At 43.4% G+C, this 25896-nt stretch overlaps 2 protein-coding genes across 2 annotated transcripts in view; one reads left to right on the top strand and one right to left on the bottom strand.

Annotated features, from left to right (window-relative positions):
• Nucleotides 1–25896, top strand: part of ASIC2 (acid sensing ion channel subunit 2) — a 265906-nt gene that overhangs the window by 80453 nt on the left and 159557 nt on the right. The window lies entirely within an intron of this gene.
• Nucleotides 5128–5688, bottom strand: LOC122233773 (glycine cleavage system H protein, mitochondrial-like). Its single transcript, XM_042967862.1, has one exon. The coding sequence runs from the start codon at nt 5686–5688 to the stop codon at nt 5167–5169; it is 522 nt and encodes a 173-aa protein (XP_042823796.1). The 3' UTR covers nt 5128–5166.

Here is a 25896-nt window from a genome sequence, read left to right as displayed (position 1 = left end):
GAGTGGGGGTATTCATGTCCCAATTACTGACAGCCTGGTTGAAGGTGGCTCCAGGGAGTGTTAACTTTCTGGAACTTCTCCCCTGCCCTGTGTATGGTCAGAGAAAGCCTGCAGGCAAAGAAACACAGGTGCTAGTAGCTGGAAATGGGGCTATCCTACCATAAAATTAAGCCCAAGGGGACGTGGGCAGGACATCAAAAGTGTCAACTATGAGCCACATTTTTTTTAAAGCACTTAATTTTATTTATTTATTTATTTTGTCTTATTGTGGTACAAACACTCAACACGAGATCCACGTGACAAATGAGAAGTGGTGACTGTCGGTCCAGTGTTGCACGGCAGATCTCTAGAGTTCGTTCATCTTGCTTAACTGACACTTGATGCCCTGTGATTCCTAAGTCCCCATTTCCCCCTCCCTCCAGCCCCTGGCAGCCACCATTCCACTCTTTGATTCTATGAACTTGACTATTTTAGGCGCACCTGGGTGGTTCAATCGGCTTAGCCACCGACTCTTGATATCGGCTCAGGTCATGATTTCACCATTCATGGGATGGAGCCCCACAGCGGGCTCTGGGCTAACAACATGGATCCTGCTTGGGATTCTGTCTCTCCCTGCCCCTCCCCCACTCTCTCTCTTTCTCAAAATAAATAAACATTTTTTAAAAATTATTTAAAAAGTGACTATGTTAGAGGAGCATTTGTCTTTCTGTGACTGTCTTCTTTCGCTCAGCATAACGTCCTCAAGGTTCATCCGTGCCATTGCACATCGCAGAATTTCCTTCTTTTTTAAGGCTGAATGAAGAGTGTAGCTTCGTATGTGCAAACTACATTTTCTTTATCCCTTCATCTTTCAATGGACACTTGGTTGTTTCCACCCCTTGGTTATTGTGAATAATGCTCCAGTGAACATGGGAATGCAGCTATCTATTTAAGATCCTGCTTTCAATTCTTTGAGATAAATACCCAGAAATGGGATTGCTGGATCATATGGTAGTTCTGTTTTTCATGTTTTGAAGAACCTCCATACTGTGTTCCATAGCAGCTGCCATTTTACATCTCCACCAATAATGTGCAAGGGTTCCAGTTTCTCCACATCTTCACCAATACTTGCTGTCTTTTGTTTTTTGTTTTTTGGGGGGTTTTTTTGATACTAGCCATCCTGACTGGGAGGTGGTATCTCATTGTGGTTCTGATTTGCATTTCCCATGGTGATTAGCCACGTTGAGCATTTTGTCATATGCCTCTTGGCCATTTACACATCTATTCAAGCCCTTAGCCATTTTGTAATTGGGTTATTCGTTTTTTTCTGCTATTGAGTGTGGAAGCTGGCTTTCATTGTCAGACACCATGCTTGGTGCTGAGGACATGTGGATCAAGACGGTCTGGTTCTTCCTCTCCAGGAGCTGACTCTCTGACCCTGCCTCTTTTCTCACTTGTAATACAGGTCTAATACTCATAAATTCTACTACACCAGAGGTTTTGAAGATTCAATGGCATGCCACGATGACATATTTGAAAACCCTTTGCAAATGAATTGTGGACACAGACTTTAGACATTATAATCACCACTCAGCAAGTCACTTAACTTTCTTAGTCTCCTCCATCTGTCAGATGAGAGTAAGAATATTTGCTCTGCCTACTTCAGACAGTCATCAGATGCTTTCCGTGAAGTTATGAATGGGAACGCTCTAGAATACTACTGAAATGTAAGCCACCGCTCACCACCTCCATCCATACGCTTTGCACTACCTGGACATAATCCATGTACTTATGGGATCCACCTTTGTGAGCTTTCCTCCTCAGACCAGGTAGAGTGCCTGGCACATACCTAGTGCTCAGTAAATCCCGGTTGAGTTGAATCAAATGTCAGCTCTTGTCACTGTAAAGTGAGAAGGAATTGTTAAACCCAGTTAATAGATGAGAAAACTGAAGCCCAGAGAGGAGGTGGGAGAGTCACGCTGCTAGGAATGGGCAGAGCCAAGACTAGGACCCCTGATGTCTTGGCTTTCTTTTTTTTTTTAATTTTTTTTAAAATTTACATCCAAATTAGTTAGCATATAGTGCAACAATGATTTCAGGAGTTGATTCCGTCATGCCTCTTACCCATTTAGCCCACCTCCCTTCCCACAGCCCCTCCAGTAACCCTCTGTTTATTCTCCATATTTAAGAGTCTCTTATGTTTTGTGCCCCTCCCTGTTTTTATGTTATTTTTGCTTCCCTTCCCTTATGTTCATCTATTTTGTATCTTAAAATCCTCATATGAATGAAGTCATATGACATTGTCTTTCTCTGACTAATTTCACTTAGCATAATATCCTCTAGTTCCATCCACGTAGTTGCAAATGGCAAGATTTCATTCTTTTTGATTGCCAAGTAATACTCCATTGTATATATATATACCACATCTTCTTTATCCATTCATCCATCGATGGACATTTGGGCTCTTTCCATACTTTGGCTATTGTTGATAGTGCTGCTATAAACATGGGGGTGCATGTGCCCCTTCGAAACAGCACACCTGTATCCCTTGAATAAATGCCTAGTAGTGCAATTGCTGGGTCATAGGGTAGTTCTATTTTTAATGTTTTGAGGAACCTTCATACTGCTTTCCAGAGTGGCTGCACCAGCTTGCATTCCCACCAGCAGTGCAAAAGAGATCCTCTTTCTCTGCATCCTTGCCAACATCTGTTGTTGCCTGAGTTGTTAATGTGAGCCATTCTGACAGGTGTAAGGTGGTATCTCATTGTGGTTTTGATTTGGATTTCCCTGATGATGAGTGACGTTGAGCATTTTTTCATGTGTCAGTTGGCCATCTGGATGTCTTCTTTGGAGAAGTGTCTATTCATGTCTTTTGCCCATTTCTTCACTGGATTATTTGTTTTTGGGGTGTTGAGTTTGATCAGTTCTTTATAGATTTTGGATACTAACCTTTTATCTGATATGTCACTTGCAAATATCTTCTCCCATTCTGTCAGTTGCCTTTTAGTTTTGCTGATTGTTTCCTTCGCTGTGCAGAAGCTTTTTATTTTGATGAGGTCCCAGTGTTCATTTTTGTTTTTGTTTCCCTTGCCCCCTGAGACGTATTGAGTAAGAAGTTGCTGCAGCCAAGATCAAAGAGGTTTTTGCCTGCTTTCTCCTCGAGAATTTTGATGGCTTCCTGTCTTACATTTAGGTCTTTCCTCCATTTTGAGGTTATTTTTGTGTATGGTATAAGAAAGTGGTCCAGGTTCATTCTTCTGCATGTTGCTGTCCAATTTTCCCAGCACCACTTGCTGAAAAGACTGTCTTTATTCCATTAGATATTCTTTCCTGCTTTATCAAAGATTAGTTGGCCATACGTTTGTGGGTCCACTTCTGGGTTCTCTATTCTGTTCCATTGATCCGAGTGTCTATTTTTGTGCCAGTACCATACTGTCTTGATGATTACAGCTTTGTAATACAGCTTGAAGTTTGGGATTGTGATGCCGCCTGCTTTGGTTTTCTTTTTCAAGATTGCTTTGGCTATTCGGGGTCTTTTCTGGTTCCATACAAATTTTAGGATTGTTTGTTCTAGCTCTGTGAAGAATGCTGGTGTTATTTTGATAGGGATTGCATTGAATATGTAGATTGCTGTGGGTAGTATCAACATTTTAACAATATTTGTTCTTCCTATCCAGGAGCATGGAATCTTTTTCCTTTTGTGTGTGTGTGTGTGTGTGTGTGTGTGTGTGTGTGTCTTCTTCAATTTCTTTCATAAGCTTTCTATAGTTTTCAGTGTTTAGATTTTTCATCTCTTTGGTTATATTTATTCCTAGGTATTTTGTGGGTTTTGGTGCAATTGTAATGGGATAGATTCCTTGATTTTTCTTTCTGTTGCTTCATTGTTGGTGTGTAGGAATACAACCGATTTCTGTGCATTGATTTATATCCTGCAATTTTGCTGAATTCATGAATCAGTTCCAGCAGTTTTTTGGTGGAATCTTTTGGGTTTTCCATATCGTGTCATCTGTGAAGATTGAAAGTTTGGCCTCCTCCTGGCCGATTTAGATGCCTTTTATTTCCTTGTGTTGTCTGATTGCAGAGGCTAAGACTTCCAATACTATGTTGAATAACAGTGGCGAGAGTGGACATCCCTGTCCTGTCTTGTTCCTGACCTTAGGGGAAAAGCTCTCAGTTTTTTCCCATTGAGGATGATATTAGCATTGGGTCTTTTGTATATGGCTTTTATGAACTTGAGGTATGATCCTTCTGTCCCTACTTTCTTGAGGGTTTTTATCAAGAAAGATGCTGTATTTTGTCAAATGCTTTCCTTCCTGTCATCTATTGACAGGATCATATGGTTCTTGTCCTTTCTTTTATTGATGTGATGAATCACATTGTTTTGCAAATATTGAACCAGCCCTGCATCCCAGGTGTAAATCCCACTTGGTTGTGGTGAATAATTTTTTTAATGTATTGTTGGATCCGGTTGGCTAATATCTTGTTGAGGATTTTCGCATCCATTTTCATCAGGGAAATTGGTCTATAGTTCTCCTTTTTAGTGGGGTCTCTGTCTGGTTTTGGAATTAAGGGGATGCTGGCTTCATAGAAAGAGTTTGGAAGTTTTCCTTCGATTTCTATTTTTTTTTTACATGATTAATGAAGTTGAATGTTTTATTAAACTATCTTCCTGCAAGGCTGTTGCTTCACCATATAAAAATAGCACCAGCAAGCACAGTATATTACAAAATTAAGATAATATTGTTCTTTATCTGACACTATACAACTAACAGACCTTTCTCCACTGCCACTTATTTCCAATGGACAGATCATTTAAGTATTTTGACCCCAATCCAGGTATAGATGTAAGCAAGTGAAAATTTCCAAAGGTTTAAGATGACATTGTTATCCTGGAATTACATAGTTTTTATAACTAATTTCTAACCACAGCTAATTTCAGGATTCTGAATAGTATAACTGGAGCCTAGCCTAAAAATCATCGGGTGTTGCAAAAAATATACATATTGTGTTTATAGGCAATCGTTAGAAAGTTAAGGGGTGTTTTCTTTCATTAACATTGTTGCAAGTAGTTTCTTTTTGCACTGGTATTGCTAAAAGTTGCCATTTTAAATCCTCTGTGCACCATTAATTTAAGACAACTATGCTAGATTAAGTTGTTTCATACTAGTTTATTTAGGGGTTCCATTTTTACTCCTCAATAGATTTTATGTATTTCTCATATGCTTCTTCACTCATCAATTCATCCAGTTCTGAAGGATTACTGAGTGTTATCTTGATCAGCCAACCATCTTCATAACAAGATTTGTTGACAAGTCCTGGATTTTCTGCAAGAGCTTCATTAATTTCAGTTACTTCTCCTGATAGAGGAGAATAGAGTTCACTAGCAGCTTTCACACTTTCCAAAGCACCAAACTCCTCTTGCTTGTTCAATTTTGTCCCAACTTCAGGCAGACTACAGTAAACAACATCTCCCAAAGCTTCCTGTGCAAAATTGCTGATTCCCACTGTTCCAATACCATTTTCAGTTGTTATCCATTCATGTTTGTCTGTGAATTTACGCACAGACAGCAGAGCGGAGCCCGTGCACAACGTCCGGACGGCACCCGCCCTCAGCCCCCAGGGCCGCGGCAGGCAGGGCGCGGCGGGCGCGGAGGCGGCGCGCAGGCTGCAGGCCGCAGACCGCATGCTCCACACCGCTCGTAGCGCCATGTTCGCAGAGCTCGATTTCTATTTTTTGGAACAGCTTCAAGAGAATAGGTGTTAACTCTTCCTTAAATGTTTGGTAAAATTCCCCTGGAAAGCCATCTGACCCTGGACTCTTGTTTTTTGGGGGGAGATTTTTGATTACTAATTCGATTTCTTTACTGGTTATGGGTATGTTCAAGTTTTTCTATTTCTTCCTGTTTCAGTTTTGGTAGTGTATATGTTTCTAGGAATTTGTCCATTTTTTCCAGATTGCCAATTTTATTGGCATATAATTGCTCATAATATTCTCTTATTATTGTTATTTCTGCTGTGTTGATTGAGATATTTCCTCTTTCATTCTTGATTTTATTCATTTGGGTCCTTTCCTTTTTCTTTTTGATCAAACTGGCTAGTGGTTTATCAATTTTGTTAATTCTTTCAAAGAACCAGTTTCTGGTTTCATTGATCTGTTCTACTGTTTATTTTGTTTTGTTTTGTTTTTTGTTTTTTTTGTTTCGATAGCATTAATTTATGCTCTAATCTTTACTATTTCCTGTCTTCTGCTGGTTTTGGGTTTTATTTGCTGGTTTTTTTCAGATCTTTAAGGTGTAAGGGTAGGTTGTGTATCTGAGATCTTTCTTCCTTCTTTAGGAAGGCCTGAATCGCTATATACTTTCCTCTCATGACTGCCTTTCCTGCATCCCAGAGGTTTTAGGTAGTGGTGGTATCATTTTCATTGGCTTCCATGAGCTTTTTAATTTCCTCTTTAACTTCTTGGTTAGGCCATTCATTCTTTAGTAGGATGTTCTTTACTCTCCAAGTGTTTGTTACCTTTCCAAAATTTTTCTTGTGGTTGATTTCGAGTTTCATAGTGTTGTGAAAATATGCACAGTATTATCTCGATCTTTTTGTACTTGTTGAGGACTGATTTGTGTCTCAGTATGTGGTCTATTCTGGAGAATGTTCCATGTGCACTGGAGAAGAATGTATATTCTGCTGCTTTAGGATGAAATGTTCTGAATATATGTATTAAGTCTATCTGGTCAGTATGTCATTCAAAGCCATTGTTTCCTTATTGATTTTTTGATTAGATAATCTGCCCATTGCTGTGAGTGGGGTGTTGAAGTCCCCTGTGATTATAGTATTACTATCAATGAGTTTATTTATGTTTGTGATTAATTGATTTATATATTTGGGTGCTCCCACATTTGTTTACAATTGTTAGGTCGTCTTGGTGGATAGACCCTTTCATTATGATATAATGCCCTTCTGCATCTCTTGATACAGTCTTTATTTTAAAGTCTAGATTGTCTGATATAAGTATGGCTACTCCAGCTTTCTTTTGTTGACCATTAGCATGATAGATGGTTCTCCATCCCCTTATTTTCAATCTGAAGGTGTCTTTAGGTCTAAAGTGGGTCTCTTGTAAACAACATATACATGGATCTTGTTTTCTTATCCATTCTGTTATCCTATGTCTTTTGATTGGGACATTTAGTCCATTGACATTTACAGTGAGTACAGAAAGATATGAATTTATGGCCATTATGTTGCTTGTAGAGTTGGAGTTTCTGGTGGTGTTCTCTGGTCCTTTCTAGTCTTTCTTGCTTTTGGTCTTTATTTATTTGTTTGTTTGTCTTTTATCATCTTTTCTCCCCTCAGAGAATCCCCCTTAGAATTTCTTGCAGGACTGGTTTAGTGGTCACAAACTCCTTTAATTTTTGTTTGTCTGGGAAACTTTTTCTCTCTCCTTCTATTTTGAATGACAGCCTTGCTGTATAAAGAATTCTTGGCTGCAAATTTTTCTGATTCAGCACACCTAAAATATCCTGCCACTCCTTTCTGGCCTGCCAAGTTTCTGTGGATAGGTCTGCTGCAAACCTGATCTGTCTTCCCTTATAGGTTAGGGACATTTTTCATTGCTGCTTTCGTGATTCTCTCCTTGCCTGAGTATTTTGTGAATTTGACTATGATCGATTTTTGTTAAATCTAATGGGGTCTTCTGTGCTTCCTGGATTTTGAGGTTCGTGTCTTTCCCCAGGTTAGGAAAGTTTTCCGCTATGATTTGCTCACATAACCCTTCTACCCCTATTTCTCTCGCTCTTCCTCTTCTGGGACCCCTATGATTCTGATGTTGTTCCTTTTTAAGGAGTCACTGATTTCTCTAATTCTTAAATCATGCTCTTTTGCTTTAATCTCCCTATTTTTTTCTGTTTCATTATTCTCCATAAGTTTGTCCACTATATCACTAATTCTCTGTTCTGCCTTATTCACCCTTGCCACTGTGGCATCCATTCAAGATTGCAGCTCAGTTATAGCATTTTTTATTTCATCCTGACTAGCTTTTACTTCTTTTATCTTTGAAGAAAGGGATTCTAATCTATTTTCAACTCAATTCTTATTATCATGATTCTAAATTCTGGTTCAGACATCTTGCTTGTATCTGTGTTGGTTAAATCTCTGGCTGTCTTTTCTTCCTGCTCTTTCTTTTGGGGTGAATTCCTTCATTTCATCATTTTGAAGGGAGAAAAGGAATTAATGAGGTAAAAAAATTAAAATTTAAAATAATTAAAATTTAAAAATACTAAAATTAAAAAATTAAACACAGACACACACAAAATAGAAAAAATGATGATAGATCCTAGATGTGTTTTGGTCTGGGTGTTGAAAGGGGCTCGATAGATTAGAGAAAAAAAGGGGAAAGAAAAAAAAGAAATCTTTTGAAAATTTGAGAAAAATGAACAACTGAAGTAGACGAAAATGAAATGATGGAAGTAAAATAGAATTTGAAAAAATTTACACAAAAGTAAAAAATATAGTAGAAAAAGTTAAATAAAAATATCTTTAATAAAATTGAAAATAAAAATGAATGTTTGTTCTCTTTCTGTATTCAAGAAAAAGAAACGAAACGAAAAAGAGAAAAAAGAAAAAAAAGAAAGCAAATTGAATAGATGGACAGGTGAACAGAGTGAAATACGTCTGAAATTACTTCGTTTTTCCCTAGAAGTCAGACTATGAAGCGCTTTATAGTCTGTAAACTAAGCAGGCGGAGAGACTTGTGTTCTAAAGAGCGAAGTTGGCCCAGTTGGGCGGGGCTCAGTGTAACGGCTCCGTTGTCCACTAGATGGCACTGCTACCTTACTGGGGTGGAGTGTTGTGGCGCTCGTAGTTGCGTATGTGCATGCGCAGAAGCAGTGAAAATGGCGTCACGCAGCTACCCAGTCTCTAATATCGGAACTCTGCTCTCCCCGATCAGCAGTCACGCACTGTCCTTTGTCTTTGGCGTCCACTCCCCGCTTTTACACGGTCTGTGACCAAGCCCCAAGCAGCACCTCCCTCCTGAGTTTTGTTCAGATGCGGCTGTTTTTCCCGACCACTTACTTCTGAGGGACTGCGGCTTTGACCCCTTCCGCCCCTCTGCGGAGGGTCTCACTGAGCACTGGCTGGGTGCTGGCTGCACCCAGGAACGTTCGCGGGACCCTGCTGCTGCCAGTGCCCAGAGACCACGGCCAGGTGCCAGCCCGCCCCAGAAAAAGTTTGCAAGAAGGTGTAGCAGCAGCACCTCAGGGATTATGGCAAATCACGAAGTGCATCTGGCACCAGGCTTCACCTTTAACGACCTTGTTCCAGCACCAGTGAATGTGGTACCCTCCCAGGTCCACTGGGGCCTTGCCTTTGGGGGACCCACACAGCCTCTACCAGGTGTCCTCCCAGCAGGGGAACCGCCTCTTCCCGTGTGGCCTGAAGACCCTGGACTCCGCTCCGCTCCTGGGGATTCCCCCTTCCCACCAGAGCACCGCCAGGTATCAGCTGCGGAGTTTCAGACTCTGTGCTCCCCCTGTTTATGGTCTTAATGGAATTTAAACCCTCTCCTTTCTCTTTTCTCCTTTCCCCCTTTTTATTTCAGTCCCTGAGTCTGTTTCTACTTTTCCACTTTCTCTCCAGCTGCTTTGGGGGGAGGGGTGCTTTTCCCATATTCTCCCTTCCCCGTCTCCATCCTCTCCGCACGCAAAAGCGGCTCCCTGTCCTCTGCGGCTCCTCTCTCCCCCAGTTCACCTCTCCACGCCACGTACCTGCTGATTTCTGTGGTTCAGGTTGTGCAGGTTGTTGTGTTAATCCTCAGATCAGTTTTCTAGGTGTGCCGGATGGTTTAGTGTTGGTCTGTATTTCATGGACACAAGACACACAAAAAACTTCCATGCTGTTCCGCCATCTTGGCTCCTCCTCTGATGTCTTGGCTTTCAATCCAGTGAGCTCTTCACCACCACCCACTGGAATGACTGTTTGGGATATGCAAAATAATAATAATAATAATAATGTTGATGCTTCCTGGGAGTGAACCAGCCTGCTAGCTCTCTGGCAATACTTATCCCTAATAACTTATGCATGGTCAGTTTGAAAGTAGCTTCTCCAATCCGGGGTGTCTGGGTAACCTGGAACTTCACCCCGGCTCCAGTTTACTTGCATCCCTTCACATCCTCACCTCCCTCAGTCAGAGAGACTAGAACCTATGGAAGATATTCTACCTTGATTGGGACACAGAGCTGAAGGGTTGTCGAGGGGTAGAAAGGGGAAACAACCCCACCTAAAGATCGACTAACCGACATACTCCACTGAGAAATCCCTGCCCGGGACAGCGTTGGATGCCTGACAGACATGGGTTCAAATCCCAAGACCTCCGCTAGGCAAAAAGACTCACCCTTCTGGTTCTTAACTTCCTCCCCAGCAAAATAGAAACACTACTCTCTCATTGGATTGTATGAAGATTAAAAAGATTCGTGAATATGGAGCTGCTAGCATGGGGACTGGCACATAGTAGGCACTCAACAGTGGTATTGTCCCCTCTCCCCTCCTTCCCCCGATTCCAGAACAAATCATGCTGGCTCCTTCAACCTCCTTACGGGTCATGAGGATTTATGAGGCAATACCAAGCAAACATTTCTGTTTCCTAGGAAGTACAAGGCTGCTGTTTTGAGAGAGAGAGAGAGGGAAAAAAAAGATTTAAAATTTAGCTGTCTTCCTGTCATCTGGGTTTGAGCCTCCAGGAGGCCTCCTGTGGCCGTCCTGCATTTTATGACCTTGGCGGGTTTCATTACAGGCCCTGATTCTTGGAAACTCATCTACCATCCTGACCCTGAGAGGATTTGATTTGAAACATCAATCACGGTTTAGTGTCGAGCTCCCTGTTTACATGTAAGTGCAGACACTCTTGTTGCCAAATCTGGACTGTGGTCTCAGAATGGGGTTTCATGGGTCCATGTGGCCTGGGAAAGAACATACAGTCAGCCCAGTCTAATTGTCTCCTGCTGCCGTCACCTTGGTAATACTATGCCAAGAAGCAGCACCGCCTGCATGGTCTCAGCCCTGTACCACCCTGGGAACTCTGGCTGGAAGACATAATGTCAATATCACCAGGCCAGCATGGAGGCATCAAAACTCAGCCAGGACTGAAGGGCCGGTCCCCAGAAGGAGACCGGTCATACAAACTGCCAGATCCAAGGGACTTCTGCAAACTCTAATCAAGATTCCTAAAATATGGGCTTCTCGGGTTGTTATGGGTATTATACCTACAACCAAAAACATATGTGTTCAGTAGTCAAATGTGTTTCAAAGTGCTAAATTATGATGTGTCAAACACTTCTCTTTCCTGTAGTACTTATCAGAATCTTTAATAAGCATATGTGCCTGTGAATCTCCAAGAGAGGAATATAAAATATAGGGCTTTGTCAACTTTTTCAAATTGCACACCTTTTTTTTTTAATCTCCAAAAAGAGCATCCGATGGGACCAGGGTTCCCCAGAACATATTTTGGGAATTGCTGATCCCTGATCCAGGCTGGCAGCATTTCCAAGGGGCACAGGGCATGAGCTTGTGGGTTGTGCTATTCTCAGTGTCAGAGGATATGAGGGATACTCAAGGGACCAGTCACAGGGATGAGGGTTTGGCTGAGCATCTGGTTTGCAGATGCTCTATTCCCAGCAAGGGATCAAGCTGATAACCTCTGAGGATGGAGAGGAAACTGCAAACTCCCCGGGGGAAAGATTAGAGAGAGAGCCTACTGAATGGCAATTGGTAGGGGCAGAAGGCTCTGAATCAGTGAGGATACTTTTTGGTTGCAAGTGGGAAAACCTCATTCAATTATGCTTCAGTAAACTAGAGGGCTTATTGGGTCTCAGAACTGACCAGACCATCCGGGTAGACCAATGAGCCTTCAGACCTGGCTCAACCCAGGGATCAAATGCTATCACCCAGGTAAGGTTTATCTCTCTCCATTTTGACTCTGCTTCCTCCGTGTTGGCTTCAATCTTGGCCAGACTGTGCCTTCATGATGGCCACTGGAAGTTCCCAATTCTGCTCCTTCTAGCTTCAGCTCTAATGGAAATGAAAGCCCACTCCACCAACAGCACACACGTGCACACGCGTGCACACACACACACACGAATTGAGATTCCTTGGTTAACGCTGGCTTGATCGGGATCACATGCTCATCTCTGAACCACCTGGGCCACAGGATCAGATGTACCAGTTCCCTTAGTGTTAGCCATAGTCACCACCCTTGGAGTCTAGGTAGAGTCTGCTTTATCCGAAGCACATGGGCTGGGTGGCAGAGGTGATTCCCAAGAGGGAAACTGGGGACTAGTTACCAGGAAGGTGAATGGATATTGGGCAGTAGACTCCAGGAATGTCCACAACAGATTGTCTTTCTGGTTGACCCCCAGGGGTGATAGTAGCTGACCTTCCTTCCCATACTGTCCAGATGGCATGATGGGCTCCTCGCACTCTGCCAGGTTGGCCTCTCATTGACTTAGTGGCTGGACGAGGACTGAGCTTGCTTATAGCAAGTGACCAGACCTGGACAAGGGAGGCACAGGTAGGGACTGACCAGAAAAGCAACAGGCTAAGTTCTTCTGGAAGACTTTGATGTTTCACAGGATAAAAGACCAAATAATATCCAGACTTAGGAGAACATGACTTAGTGCAGGGTCCCTGTCAAAGCCCAATTCTCAGAGGCCAGGCAACCCAAGGCTTTCCCTATTCCCCTCCAGGTCTGATGAATAGAAAACAGAAGCAAGGATTGAAAGCCGGATGCCAACCAAATATCAACTTGATTCAAGGCCAGGTTCATGCTTACTAACTCCCAAAATGCAGGGCCTTCTGGCTTCAGCCAGATTGGAGAACATTGCTTATCTGAGGCTAAAACAAGGGTCTAATAACCCTCATGCCTTACTCAGACCTTGGAACCTCCTGGAGCAACGGAGCAGACCATGAAAACCCTACCCAGCCAGACACTGGCCTGCTCCATATAGCCAGAGAGAGTGACAAGCCAGTCACAGCCTGGATCCCACTCTAGGGCTCTCAGCCTGTGTGAGCCAAAAACAGAGGAGTGAGTCCCCCCGTCTGTCCTATGGCGCAGGGGAGGCCCCGGGACAAAAACAAAGGCGAAGCCTGTCACCCGCCCGTGAAGTACATCACTACCCCTCATAGTTAAGATGCCAGTGAAGGTCAGCCCCCACCCCAATCAGATGAGCCACTCCTCTCCAATGGGTGGAATTAAAGAGGGGCAGGGGGTGGTCGCTCAACCCCAACACATCCCAAGAGGACAGGGGTGGGCACTGGGGAGAGAAGGAAACATTGTCTCCGCATTGTTCTAAAGAGACCCAGTTTCTTCTCAGGTGGCTGCGGGTAATCTTCTGGCCAGGCAGGCTGGACCCAGGATGGAGCTTGGGGCCTGGCTGGACCAGAGGGGTTGCTGCCCAGAACAACCCAAAACCTATGACTTGAAGAGGTGTGTGAATACACACACAGACACACATATGCATGTGCAAACATACGTACAGATATGTGTGCATATATCACATCATATATATGTGATATGGTATGTGTCAGACACTGGGCTAAGCTGTTGGGACGATAAAAATCCACTGATGCGGTCCCTGCTGTCATGCTGCTTCCAGCCCAGAGCAGAAAACACATGTAGAAACCATCTATCCTAGGGCAGTGTGCTACACGCGCTGACGGAGCTCCCAGTAAGGAAGAGGTTGTGGGTGCACAGAGGAAGGAGGACCTTTGCCGCCGTGGTCAAGCCAGAGGCAATCACCACAGGGAGGTGGAGGCCAGAAGTCACACCCCTGGACCAGGCAGTTCCCATCCCCATGTGGTCTCCTGCTGCCTGAATTCTGCCGGGTTTCCTCTTCCTCCGCGCTGGCCTGGCCACCTCTGCCGGGAGCATTAGGGCAGAGCTGCTCCTCTAAGCCCTCTGGCTTTTGCTTTCCCCCCGCCAGCTGTCTCGCCCAGTTCTTTGGCTTCTCTTGTTCTCCGGTTCAGCGCCTGGGAAGGTTCCGAGCTCGTCTGAGCCGGCACCGCGAGCCGCTCATTGTCGTGGGATCTAAGGGCTATTCTTTGCTTTTTTTCTCTCCCTGACTTTTCAAGCGCTGCTTCTCCTGGAAAGACCTGAGGGAACACACCCCCAGGGCAAGAATTAAGCTAACTAAAACTGGAAGGAGAAATTTAGATAACTGCGTTATTTAAGTAGATAATGAAACCCACAATCATTATCTTAAACTCACATTTTCTTTCCATGGAAACGCGTATCTAATTTTTTCCCCCGATATTCTTTTTTAATACAGTTTTTCTAATTCTAGTCAATGGAGGAACAGGACTCTGGGTGCATAGCTCACTTTACACTTTGTGCCTGGTCCAGCTGGAGCCCGGCTTTCCCCTCCCCCTCTCCCCCCCCCCCCAGAGAGCCCCCAGCGGGGGGCACTGACCTGCTGGCCACACCCTGGCCACCCAGATCGGGAAAGCAATTTCTCGAAAATTGTCATTCATTCATTTATTCAACTAACGGACATTTAACGGACACCTACAATGGGCCAGCACTGCTTTAAGTACAGAGGACATGATAATTAAACATAACAGACCCAAATCCATGCTCTCACTGCCTGGAGGAGACAGAAAATAAACAAGATAAATAAGTAAAGGAGATAGTATAGTGATTAATAAGTTCTAAGAATTAAAACTAAGTCTGGGAACAGGAATATGTGTTGGCAGGAGAAATTTTAAGATGGCCAGAGAAGGCCTCCCTGAGAGGCTGATGTTTAAGAAAGACCTGGAGGAAGTAAGAAACTAGCCTTATGGATCTAGGGAAGGAGTACTCCAGGCAAAGGGAGCAACCAGTGCAAAGGCCCTGAGGGGGAAGTTTGCCTGGGGTATCCAAAGAACAGTGGAAGTGAGCTTAGGGGCCTGATCATGTAAGGGCCTGTTAATCATGGTAAGGACTTTGGCATTTGCTCTAAGCGTGGTGGGGAGACACTGAACGGTCCTGAGCCGAGGAGTCACGTAATTTCAGAGGATCCCTGTGACTGATGTGCTGGGAATAAACTGAAGGAGGCAAGGGTAAAAGCAAACAGGAAGAGGCCCCTTACCTGAAGTTGCAATAAACCAAATGAGAAAGATAAAGGCTTAGACCACAGTGGTGGACGGGGACAAGGAGTCAGATTCTGTATCTGTTCTGAATGTAGAGGGACAGAACCACGGTGACAGCAGACCTGTGGGGTAAGAGGAGTAAAAGGAGTCTGGGATGGCATTGGGGCTGTGGGTCTGAGCAGTGGAAAGATGGAGTTTTCCATTCCCCAGTTGGGAAAGGACCATCAGGAGCTCACTTCTGGAAAAGCTTGGGCATCTGAGTGAGATATGTAAGTGGGCAGCTCAGAACATGAGTCTGGAGGTTAGGGGCGTGGACTGGGCCAGATTGATTTGAGAGTCCTCAGCATATAGATAGCTTTTAAATCTCTGAGACTGGACGAGATTCCCTTGAGACTGAGAGCTGAGTCAAAAAAAAAACAAAAAACAAAAAACAAAAGCCCATAAATTGTTTGCCTCTATGCCCAGCGTTGCTATAGCTGCTTGACCTACAGAGATGAGACTCGTCTTTGGCCCAAGAGAGATGTAAAAGCAATGTCAATGGAAGGCAATCACTGCCAGTTGTAATCAAGGGTTACAGCTCTTGGGTTGACCCTCCGTGGGGTGGGGATGTCAGGGAAGGCCTTCCAAAAGGGAGGACTCCTCAGCTCCCTCGAAAGGTACAAGGAGTTATCCCAGCAGAGACGCAGGTGCCAAGCAGAAAGTCGGTACAGAGCCCCGGGGCTAGAGCTAGAAGTGCCTGTGGAAGGGGGGTGGGTGGTGGGGAGGCATGGAGGTGGAAGACAGGTGTCAGATGCGATGCTGGGGAGTATGGGCTTTGTCCTGAGGTGGACACGGAAGGACCAGTGGAAGACTATGTTCATGAGAATGTCATTGCCAGGTTCACTTTATTAAAAATTAAAACATATGACATTAAAATTAAACATATTAAAAATTAAACGTATGACATGTATCCAGGTTGGTGACGGTGGTCAGTGATGCAATTCTTCACAAGGGAGAAGAGTGCCGACTTCCGAGCCTGCTCCTTTGGTCATAGCACAATAAGTGGCCTGAAGCTTGAAGACTGCTTTTTCGGGGGCAGGACCATGTTCAAGCTCATTGGGGTGGGAGCTCCCAATGTATCAATGCTACTACATCACTTTATGTACATCATCCCAAACCACGCAGGAGAGAGTATGAATATCTGTTTTCTAGAGAGTTTGTGTACGAAGTCCAAAGTCACTCAGCACAAATATGGGGAGCCAGGATTTGAAACCCAGTCTGTGTGTGCCTCCCCCGATGTAGCACTTCTGAGTGAACATTCCCCACCTGCCAAGAGCACACAATTTGCAGGGCATCTGATGATTAAACAGCTTGGCTAAGTGGTTCTCACGCCTCATCCACAGTTGTCCTTTCCTTGACATACTGTGGATAGAATTTAAATATTGTCTTTCAAATCAATGCTCATTTTATTAGCAGGAAGCATTTAGAATGAGCCATTACACCATCACAGGGGCTTTTATTATTGGTCCTTAATAAATGTTTGATGCTCAAAACGGTTATGAGCCCACAGTACGGGGAAGGTCCCACCCTGCTCCCTCCTCTGCTCTCTCTGCCATAAAATTAACTGAGGTATTCGTTAACAGACTTATCATTTATCTTACTTTTAACTGGCATGATGCCGGAAAAATAAAACAAGCATATCGGAGGAACTACCGAAGGCTTTTTAATGATAGCAAAGTTAAATGGGAAGAGCAGTCCTTCCCACTGGCTTTTTATCATGAGTCAGGTCTCCAAGAAAGACAGTTAATGACACGGCCGAGGCCTGGGACCTGCATTGCAGACTCATCCGTTTGCTTTCTAGAAGTGGGATAGTGCATCGTTCTCCAGCCGGGGTGGTGATATTTAAAGAGACCTTTATTTTCCCATTTCGGTTGTGCCCGAAACGGCTTGGTGTAGATGTTTGTTTGCTGGCTTCAGCCATGCAGAGGATGGGTCCTTTGTCCCCCAGTTGGAGAGCTTCCAAAGAGGACACAGGAGATTCATCCAGGCTGGGGAGGGCTATGTAGGCTGGAGGTGGCCACAAGAGGTAACAATATACCAAGCAGTATTATGGTCAGGCTGCCATGTGTCAGGTGACAGGACAGAGTGAAAAAGTGAAGCCATTATAACAAGGGACCAAGAGTCTGCAGGGTATGGGGAGGTAGAACCCCAGACCTGGGTAACATAAAAATAACAACAGCTAACGTGTTACTGAATGTTCACTATGCACTGGGCATAGGACTAGTTTCTGTGTGTCAACTCATCATACACCACCTCTATGAGGTTAGTTCTAATTCATTTCTGGTTTACAGATGAGGAAACCTAGTACCAAGAGGTTAAGCAATTGTCCCAGGGTCAGGGCTCCCCGGTAACATGTGTGGCATTCATAGCAAGAGTACCAATGGGGGCCCATAGACCGTATGTCTAAATATTTGCAAGTTGTGAACCCAGGTAACAAATTACAAAATGAGATACGTCCTCTCATCCTACTTGACAAATATACCTGTATAATGACTGGAAAGCCCAGTTTGAATTCAGAATTCTCACACTCCTTGGAGCCCCAGACAAGAGCCAGTGGCTTAGGGAGAGCAGTCCCTGACCCACAGATTACCCCCATTTTCTTCCTACCCCCCAGCCCGGTCTTAAGCTGCAAGGGACCTTTCCTACATGCATGCGGATGCCTCAGCCCCCACATCCAAGCTCCAGACATTCCACTGCAAACAGCCACCATGTGGATCCACAAGTGAGGACTTCTGGATCCTGGAAGCTGACTTGGAGTTATTCAGCCAGAGTTCCATGGTTCCAGGACCCCAGAGTGTGGTCTAGAATGAGAAACCTGCACTCCAGGTGGGTGCGTCCTCCTGGTCCCTGGAGGGAAGGACAGCGATGGAAGAGGGCCAGAGAAGCATCTTCTAAAGCAGGGGGCCCAGGGCACGCCCAGTGGCAGAGCTTATGTTTGAACCCAGGCTGTCTGGATGGCTCCAGAGTCTGGATGCTGAACCCCTAGACAATTCTCTCTCAACTACAAAACATAAAGTCTAAATGGAGGCTATAACTTCCCAGAATCCCACAGCATGAGAGCAGGGAGGGAGTAAAATGCTTTAAGTTAATTACATTAAAGGTAATTACAGTTAGCTGAACCCTGCCCACTGTCACTTTGACTCTCCACCCATTTTATAGATAAAGAATCTGAGGCTTGGGAAGGTTAAGGGACTTTCTCAAGAAGGCAGACGGACCCCAGACGAAAACCCAGGCCATCTCCTTCTCCACGCTACCCCTCCCCTACCCCACCTGCCAGCTTTTTAGTGAGAACCTGGGTGAGTGTCCCTGCAGGGGACAGCTCCCACCACGCGATTTACACTGTGTGTTCTTAATGCTGAGGCAGAGATTCCTACTCCCATCTGTGTCATGCCGCCGGGAGACCTGGGTGGCGTCATTGCGTTCCAATTAGCCTTCTGAATCATATTTGTTGTCTTAAAATATTTATATCCAACCACTTCCCACCTGCTAGAATAGAGTTTTGTCTTCTTCCACAGTGCGTCGCCGGCTCAAGCCCAAAGGAGTACTCTTGTCACTTGAGTTGATCATGACATCAGGCACCTCCACCAAGCGTGACAGTGTTCCCTAACCAGATGTAAGTGGATGACTGGCGCCACCACCCAGGGCACGCAGACCCTTGCACTTGGAGCTCACTGTTTCTGACAATGGCGCATCGCTTCCACCAACAGAGGCCATTTGCAATGCTGTCTATATTCTTCAGCTGGCTCCCCATTCCTGCCCGGGGCTTGGTGGGGGTTCCAGCAGACAGCTGCAGGGTTGGCCCGTGGGCAATCCCATACATTTTTATCCTTCTCAGTGGAGGGAGATGGTTGGAGCGTCTTTTGCTGCAGGCAATGTTGACATTCTTCTTCCATAAGTGACCATCATCATCATCATCTCATGTACTTTTAGTTCACAGGCAGGCAGCATAGTAACGTGGGAAAAGCTGGACTTATACCTAAGATCCACCTCTTAATAGCCACGTGACCTCCATTCCATTATCTGACCTCTCCAAGTACCAGTTTCCCAATTTGTCAAATGGGGATGATGAAGGAATCATGGTTAAGGATGAAATGAACTGTTGAACTTGCTCACAGCTTTCATGGAACATATATTCTGTGCCCCATCATTTCCCTAATCCTTTTGACATTTGTAAAGTGCCCAGCAGCAGAGCATCTGGCACATGGTAGGCATGCAATTCGTGAGGTAAGGCAGGGCGTGTCACATTTTTACAGAGGAGGAAACTGAGGCTTACAGGAATTCGGTAACCGTCCAAACTAAGCCAACAGGTAAACTGGTACCAGGACCCACAGCTAGGAGGAGTAGCCACTTTTGGAAGCATCTCCATTCATCCTTAGACAAAACAGACCCCCCCTGCCCAAGGAAAGCAGCATGGCTGTAAAGGCGTGGGGGTCAACGACACTTGAACCATGCCTTCTCTCCTTGGAACCTTGAAATTGGAGAGCTGAGAATCCCAGCCAGGGTGCTTCACCCCCAAAGCCCAAAATGGTATCAGGGCAGCCTCCACCTCTCCAACACAATGCTTCACCTCCTGGATTGTAATTTGTATTTGAGTGCCAAGTCCAATAACATTTTGGCAGGATTCGTATCAATAGCCCTCCTTCTGTCCCTCAACCCATCTAGACCATCAATCTCAGAGTCCCCTCACTGTGTCCCAGGAAGGAGAAGAGGTGAGAGCAGCCATCCTTGAGGTGTACTGAGCTGGAGCTATGGAGCTATGACCTTCCTTCCTGGCTGCATGACCTTGGGCAAGTCATGTGACTTTCTGACCCTTGTTTCCCCTTTCCTTACAGTAAAGATGATCATGTGTGTTCTCTAACCCCAATAATATCTTTCAGTTATTGGGTTATGAATCTGTACTCCTGCAGCCTGCAGACTCCCTGAAGACAGGGTTCATTTCTCAATGTAAATAAATTGATGACCAGTAGCCATGTATTATACTGGATTGAATAAAACCTTAAAACCTATCAACTCTGAGGTTTTGAAGGGATAGAGGAAATGTCTCCAGGTCATGCAGATTCCAAGTGATGGAGCCACACATGTACCTGTGTCTGTACAAGTCTAAATATGTTCCAAGGCTCCTGGGTAGCTCAGTCAGTTGAGCATCCAACTCTTGATTTTAGCTCAGGTCATGATCCCAGGGTGGTGGGATTGAGCCCTGTATCAAGCTCCATACTGAGCATGGAGCCTATTTAAGATTCTCTCTCTCTCCCTCTATCCCTCTCTGCCACTCATGTTCTCTCTCTCTCAAAAATAAAAATAAAAATAAAAAATAAATACATATGCTCCATGACTTTTTCTTCCCCACACTGCTGTTGTTTGGGAGTTTTAGCCTATGCAAAGGCTGCTTTGCACCAGCTGCCTGTGCTCAGGAAGGTTGGGGTTGGGGCTGACATCTCACTTTTTAAAATTTTCTTTCCACTTTAATAAATAGTATGTCACAATTCAGGCAAGCCAGCCGAATAATAATTTGTCAAGCCCAACACCCGCCTTAGCTCCCACACTCATCTTCCTACCTCCTGCCTCTCCTTCTCAGTCCGGTCTTCACACATCCTGCTGAGCTCCAGATATTTCTGCCTGGGTGCTGTCATCATTCCCTGAGAAGTGGCAAACATTTTGTCTTTCCCCAAAGTTTTCCACTCAGCCTCCTGTGATAGGCTTTATAGCTTGGCCTGCTGGAGAGGGGAAAGCTGATGGCCCTGAGGGCCCCAGAATCTGGACTTCACCACACGTCCCCTCCCCCCACCCCAGGACTTTGTCCCTTTGACCTTGGTCTGGGTTTTATAGAGTATAACAGGTTGGGCTACAGTATTGTAAGTTAGCAGTGGGAGCTTCCAAACTAAGCCACTAATCTCCAGATTCCCCAGATCCTGTGGAAAGTTTTATTACTTCCTGACACTTATCAGGTGTTAACAAAGGATTCTAAGTGAATTAAGTAGAGTTTCCCCTCTTCCAAAGAACAGATAAAACATCTTTGTAACTAGAACATTAACATGTAAATGAATACCATTAATAGACTTTCAAGTGATTAGTTCTACCAAGTAGGTTAAGCATTTCCCTGAAACCCAGGGTGAATTCTTCTATTGCTTAGCAAACTCTTGCCCTGCAGACCACTGTGGTGAGCAATCCTTCTTAAACAAGGACCAGTTCTGGAAAAATAAAAATGTGTATGGGCAGAGGTTTTTTCCATTCAGTCCAAAAATAGCTACAGTGAGTCCCATGGCAGAAATAAAATGTATTATTAAAACAATTTGTCTGCTTTATTGTCTAGGACAATGTCGATTAGAAAATTTGGAACTGCTTTTTAACCTGTAAAAGATTAATATCTGAGCCTTTATGAGAAATAGCATCAGAGAAGAAGATTTCCAATTTTTGTTCTTGAAATCGAAGCACACACCGTATCATGGAACTGGATAAAATGTGGATTTGCTATATTATTTTTTGATATATGTATGTATGTATGTATGTATGTATCCACTTCCTCTTGGTCATGGTTGATTCATCACAAGATCTGAATTATGAGACTGACTACTGCGCTAACGAGGCACCTACAAGATCTGAATTAGTAAGCACCTGAAGTCAGGAGGTGAGAAACCTGGGGACAGTCACACCTTCTTGCTCCTAGCCCATCCAACAGATCCCAAGGAATGTAGATGGTCCCCAGGGAATGTCACCATAGTAGCAAAGTGAGCCCACCTTCTCAATCCTATTTACAGCTATTACAGACATCCTTTCTAAGTATGTCTGAACACTTTTTTTGAATCTATGAACTCATATGTAGCTTTTGCCTGCAATATCTCTTTATTAAGGAGAAGGGGAAGGGGAGGCAGAGGGGGTGGAGGGAAAAAAGAGATTTTCTTTCATGATGAAATGAAAAATAGGGTCACTGTAGTGAACTCTGGGATTAATTCCTCAACCCGTAAGCCCCCTCTTCTCCTGCATGAATAACAGGGTAGACCTACAGCTCAAGAAAAGGCATGTGGCACAATTCTGGCCAATGAGATACAGAGAGAAGTTTGCTGGAGGATTCTGGGAGATGTGCTTTCCTGCCTTAAGAGGAACGTTGTGGAGTCTGTTTCTCCTTTCTGTAGGCGAGCCCAAGGAAGTTTGTAGCATTGATCTTGAGTAGCATGGGGAACCAGCCTTGGGAGAAGCCAGCACTGTGAGTGGCTGTGTGAAGAGAGTGTCCTTGTGTGCTGTTATCCACCTTAGCTCCAGATGGCAGGTGGCTTCTCATCCTCCTCCCCCTTCCGTTTCTCCTTCTTTTAACATTTTGTCACTTTATTGAGATATGATCCTTATGCAGTAATATGCACATATTTAAAATGTTCAATCTAATGAGTTTTGACAAATACATACACCTATAACCCCATCAACACGATCAACAAAATATACATTTTTATCACCTCCCAAAGTTCCCTCGTGTCCACTTGCAATCCTTCCCTCCTTCTAGCTCCATCCCCAGGGAAAAATTGATCTGATTTCTGTCACTATACACTAGCTTGCACTTTCTGGAATCTTACAGAAATGGAATCATACAATGTGTTCTCTCGTGTGATTTTTTTAAACTAAGCATAATTTCCAGACTTCTCCATATTGTTGCATGTATCAACTAAACACATTTATTAGTTCTGGTAGCTTTTTTTGGAAATCCCTTACAATTGTCTACATAGAAAATTATTTCATCTATGAATAAAGTCAGCTTTGCTTCTTCCTTTCCAATTTATATTCCTTTTATTTATTTTTTCTTATTTTGTGGAGATATTTTGTGGAGATCCTTCACGATGCCAAAGGGAAGTGGTAAGAACAGACCTTCGTGCCTTGTTCTTGATCTTAGGGGAAAGTCATCCACTCTTTTATCATTATTATTCAAGACTTCTATATCCTTACTGACTTTCCAGCTACATTCATATTGTCCACACTATTGAGAGAGGTATTGATGTCCCCAACTATAAATGTGGCTTTGTCTATTTCTTCTTCTAATCCTATCTTTTTTGCTTCATGTATCTTAAAGCTCTGCTGTTAAATGTACAAATATGTATTGTTATTATGTCCTTCTGATGAACTGACCCCTTTTATCATTAAGAAATGAATCTTTTTGTCCCTGGTTATATTCCTTGTTCTGAAATCTCCTTGTCTGACATTAATAAAGCCACCCCAGTTTTCTTTTGATTAGTGTTAGTATGGTTTACCTTTTCAAATTCTTTCACTTTTATCTTTATGCTTAGTTTTACTAAGCATACTTTATGCTTTATGGGTTTTTTTTTTTTTTGGTAGACATCACAAAATTGAGTTCTGCTTTTTTTAACCCAATCTGACCGTCTCCACCTTTAATTGAGATGGTAAGACCATGTTGATTATAGATGTGGTTGTTTTAAATCTACCAATTTGATATTTGTCTTTTTTTGCCCCATCTAGTGTTTGTTCCTCTTTGTACTCACCTTGTCTTCTTTTGGATTAATTGATTATTTTTAATGATTCCATTGTGTCTTCTTTGTTAGCTTCCTAGATCTGTCTCTTTGTTTTCTGTTTTTTCGCGGTTGTTCTAAAGCAAGATTTCTAAACTCTGAAACATTTGGGGCTAGATAATTATTGTCAGAGGATGCTGTCCTGAGCATTGTAGGATGTTTAACAGTATCCCTGGCCTTACCCACTAGGTGCCAGTAGCAGCCCTCCCCACATTGTGACAAATATCCCCAGGATGGGCGACCTAGAACCACAGCTAAATCTTTAATTTATCAGTCTAACTTTAAGCAAATGTTAAGCCACTTCATATATAGTATGTATGTGAATATAGTATTCTACACCTCACCTTAGTGCTATTTTCATCATATATTTTATTCTACATGCACTATAAACCCCACAATACATCACTATTTTTACTTCTTCTTTTTTCCTTCCAAATTTTTATTTAAATTCTATTTAGTTAACATATAGTGTGATATTGGTTTCAGGTGCAGAATTTAGTGATTCATCACTTACATACAACACCCAGTGCTCATCATAACAATACCCGTCACCCATTTAGCCCACCCCCCTCGCCACCTCCCTCCAGCAGCCCTCAGTTTATTCTTTATGGTTAAGAGTCTGTTATGGTTTGCTTCCCTCTCTTTGTTTTTTTTTTCCCTCCCCATACGTTCATCTGTTTTGTTTCCTAAAATCCATATATGAGCGAAATCATATGGTATTTGTCTTTCTCTGACTGACTTACTTTGCTTAGCATGATATACTCTAGCTCCATCCACGTCATTGCAGATGGCAAGATTTCATTCTTTCTTTTTTTTTTTTAATTTTTTTTTAACGTTTATTTATTTTTGAGACAGAGAGAGACAGAGCATGAACGGGGGAGGGGCAGAGAGAGAGGGAGACACAGAATCTGAAACAGGCTCCAGGCTCTGAGCTGTCAGCACAGAGCCTGACATGGGGCTTGAACTCACGGACAGTGAAATCGTGACCCGAGCTGAAGTCGGACGCTTAACCGACTGAGCCACCCAGGCTCCCCAAGATTTCATTCTTTCTGATGGATGAGTAATATTCCATTGTATCTATATACCACATCTTCTTTATCCACTCATCAGTCGATAGACACTTGGGCTCTTTCCATTTCAGTTATTGTTGATAATGCTGTCATAAACATCAGGGTGCATGTATCCTTATTTTTGTATCCTTTGGGTAGATACCTAGTAGTGCAGTTTCTGGGTCATAGGATAGTTCTATTTTTAACTTTTTGAGGAACCTCCATACTGTTTTCCAGAGTGACTTCACCAGTTTGCCTTGCCACCAACAGTGCGAGAGGGTTCCCCTTTTTCTGCATCTCGGCCAACATCTGTTGTTTCCTGTATTGTTAATTTTAGCCATTGTGACAGCTGTGAGGTGGTATCTCATCGTGGTTTAGACTTGTATTTCCCTGATGATGAGTGACGTTGAACATCTTTTCATGTGTCTTTTAGCCATTTGGATGTCTTCTTTGGAAAAATGTCTATGTCTTCTGCCCATTTCTTAACTGGATTGTTTTTTGGGTGTTGTGTTTGATAATTTCTTTATAGATTTTGGATACTAACCCTGTATCAGATATGTCATTTTCAAATATATTTTGCCATTCTGTAGGCTACCTTTTAGTTTTGTTGATTGTTTCCTTTGCTATGCAGGAGCCTTTTGTCTTGATGAAGTCCCGATAGTTCATTTTTGCTTCTGTTTCCCTTGCCTCTGCTGACTTGTCTAGTAAGAAGTTGCTATGGCCAAGGGCAATCTGAAAGAAATGGACAAATTCCTAGAAACATGCAAACTACCAAAACTGAAACAGGGAGAAATAGAAAATTTGAACAGACCCATAACCTGCAAAGTAATTGAATCAATAATCAAAAATATCCCCCAAAACAAAAGTCCAGGACCAGATGGCTTCCAGGGGGAATTCTACCAGACATTTAAAGAAGAGTTAATACCTATTCTTCTCAAACTGTTTGAAAAAATAGAAACAGAATAAAAACTTCCAGACTCATTCAGTGAAGCCAGCATTACTTTGATTCCAAAACTAAAGACTGCACTAAAAAGGAGAATTACAGGCCAATATCCCTGATGAACATGGTTACAAAAATTCTCAACAAGATACTAGCAAATCGAATCCAACAGTATGTTAAAAGAATTATTCACTAGTATCAAGCAGGATTTATTCCCGGGCTGCAGGGGTGCTTTAATATTTGCAAATCAATCAACATGATACACCACATT

The sequence above is a fragment of the Panthera tigris genome, chromosome E1 (assembly GCF_018350195.1).
Source record: "Panthera tigris isolate Pti1 chromosome E1, P.tigris_Pti1_mat1.1, whole genome shotgun sequence".
NCBI classification, from domain to species: Eukaryota; Metazoa; Chordata; class Mammalia; order Carnivora; family Felidae; genus Panthera; species Panthera tigris.
The sequence above is the reverse complement of the archived record's forward strand: the minus strand, read 5'-3'. Positions and strand labels throughout refer to the sequence as shown.

What these genes read in the sequence shown, in the direction of transcription:
- LOC122233773 (XM_042967862.1), bottom strand. Translation starts at nt 5,688, where the DNA reads ATGGCGCTACGAGCGGTGTGGAGCATGCGGTCTGCGGCCTGCAGCCTG.